The sequence below is a fragment of the Myotis brandtii genome, unplaced genomic scaffold (genome assembly GCF_000412655.1).
Source record: "Myotis brandtii unplaced genomic scaffold, ASM41265v1 scaffold601, whole genome shotgun sequence".
In the NCBI taxonomy this organism is placed as follows: domain Eukaryota; kingdom Metazoa; phylum Chordata; class Mammalia; order Chiroptera; family Vespertilionidae; genus Myotis; species Myotis brandtii.
In genome coordinates, this window is record NW_005370276.1 from 2,384,654 (window position 1) to 2,385,250 (window position 597).

Consider the following 597-nt stretch of genomic DNA (forward strand, 5'->3'; position numbering starts at 1 on the left):
GTGGGGGGTGGGGAGGCCACACACAGTCAGTTCCTCCTCATGGTGTCCCGGATCCAGTCCAAGTATCTGCACACTTTGGTGTAGACCCCAGGCTTGGTGGTGGTGTCGCAGGGGACATCCCCCCAGGAGACGACGCCCTGCAGGATGCCGCCACAGACCAGGGGGCCCCCGGAGTCACCCTGCGGGGAGAAGCGGAAGCTGGAGTGAGAAGCTGCGGGTCTAGCGTTCCCAGCCCCCTCGGAACCACCATTCACAATCTCAATCCACATCCAACCCCACCCCATCTTAACCCAACACAACCCAGGTGAACCCAACCAACCGGACCCCCACGCAACCCCACCCAGCCAGCCCATGTCCAGCCCCACGCCCACCCCACCCCAACCCCGACACCTTCCCCATTCAAAACGGAACCAGACCCATGCCCATGGCCCTGTCATTGGCGTCCTAACTCCAGCCCATGCCACCCCAAAGCCACCACCACATCGTCCACCCCAAACCCACCACGGTCTCTAACTCCAACCTCACCCCCATTCTAACTGCCCTTCCTTCTCCATCCCCGGACCCATCCCTAGTATCTTCTCTGGCCCCAAGCAAGCA

The 597-nt window shown here is 62.1% G+C and overlaps 1 protein-coding gene across 1 annotated transcript in view; it reads right to left on the reverse strand.

Annotated features, from left to right (window-relative positions):
- Positions 1–8: 8 nt before the first annotated feature.
- The window catches only part of LOC106728373 (kallikrein-15-like), a gene marked incomplete at its 5' end in the record, with an annotated part of 969 nt that continues 380 nt past the window's right edge, over positions 9–597 (reverse strand). Inside the window, one exon of the mRNA XM_014550457.1 lies at positions 9–179. Coding sequence (XP_014405943.1) covers positions 27–179 — 153 coding nt within the window. The remainder of the gene's footprint in view (positions 180–597) is intronic.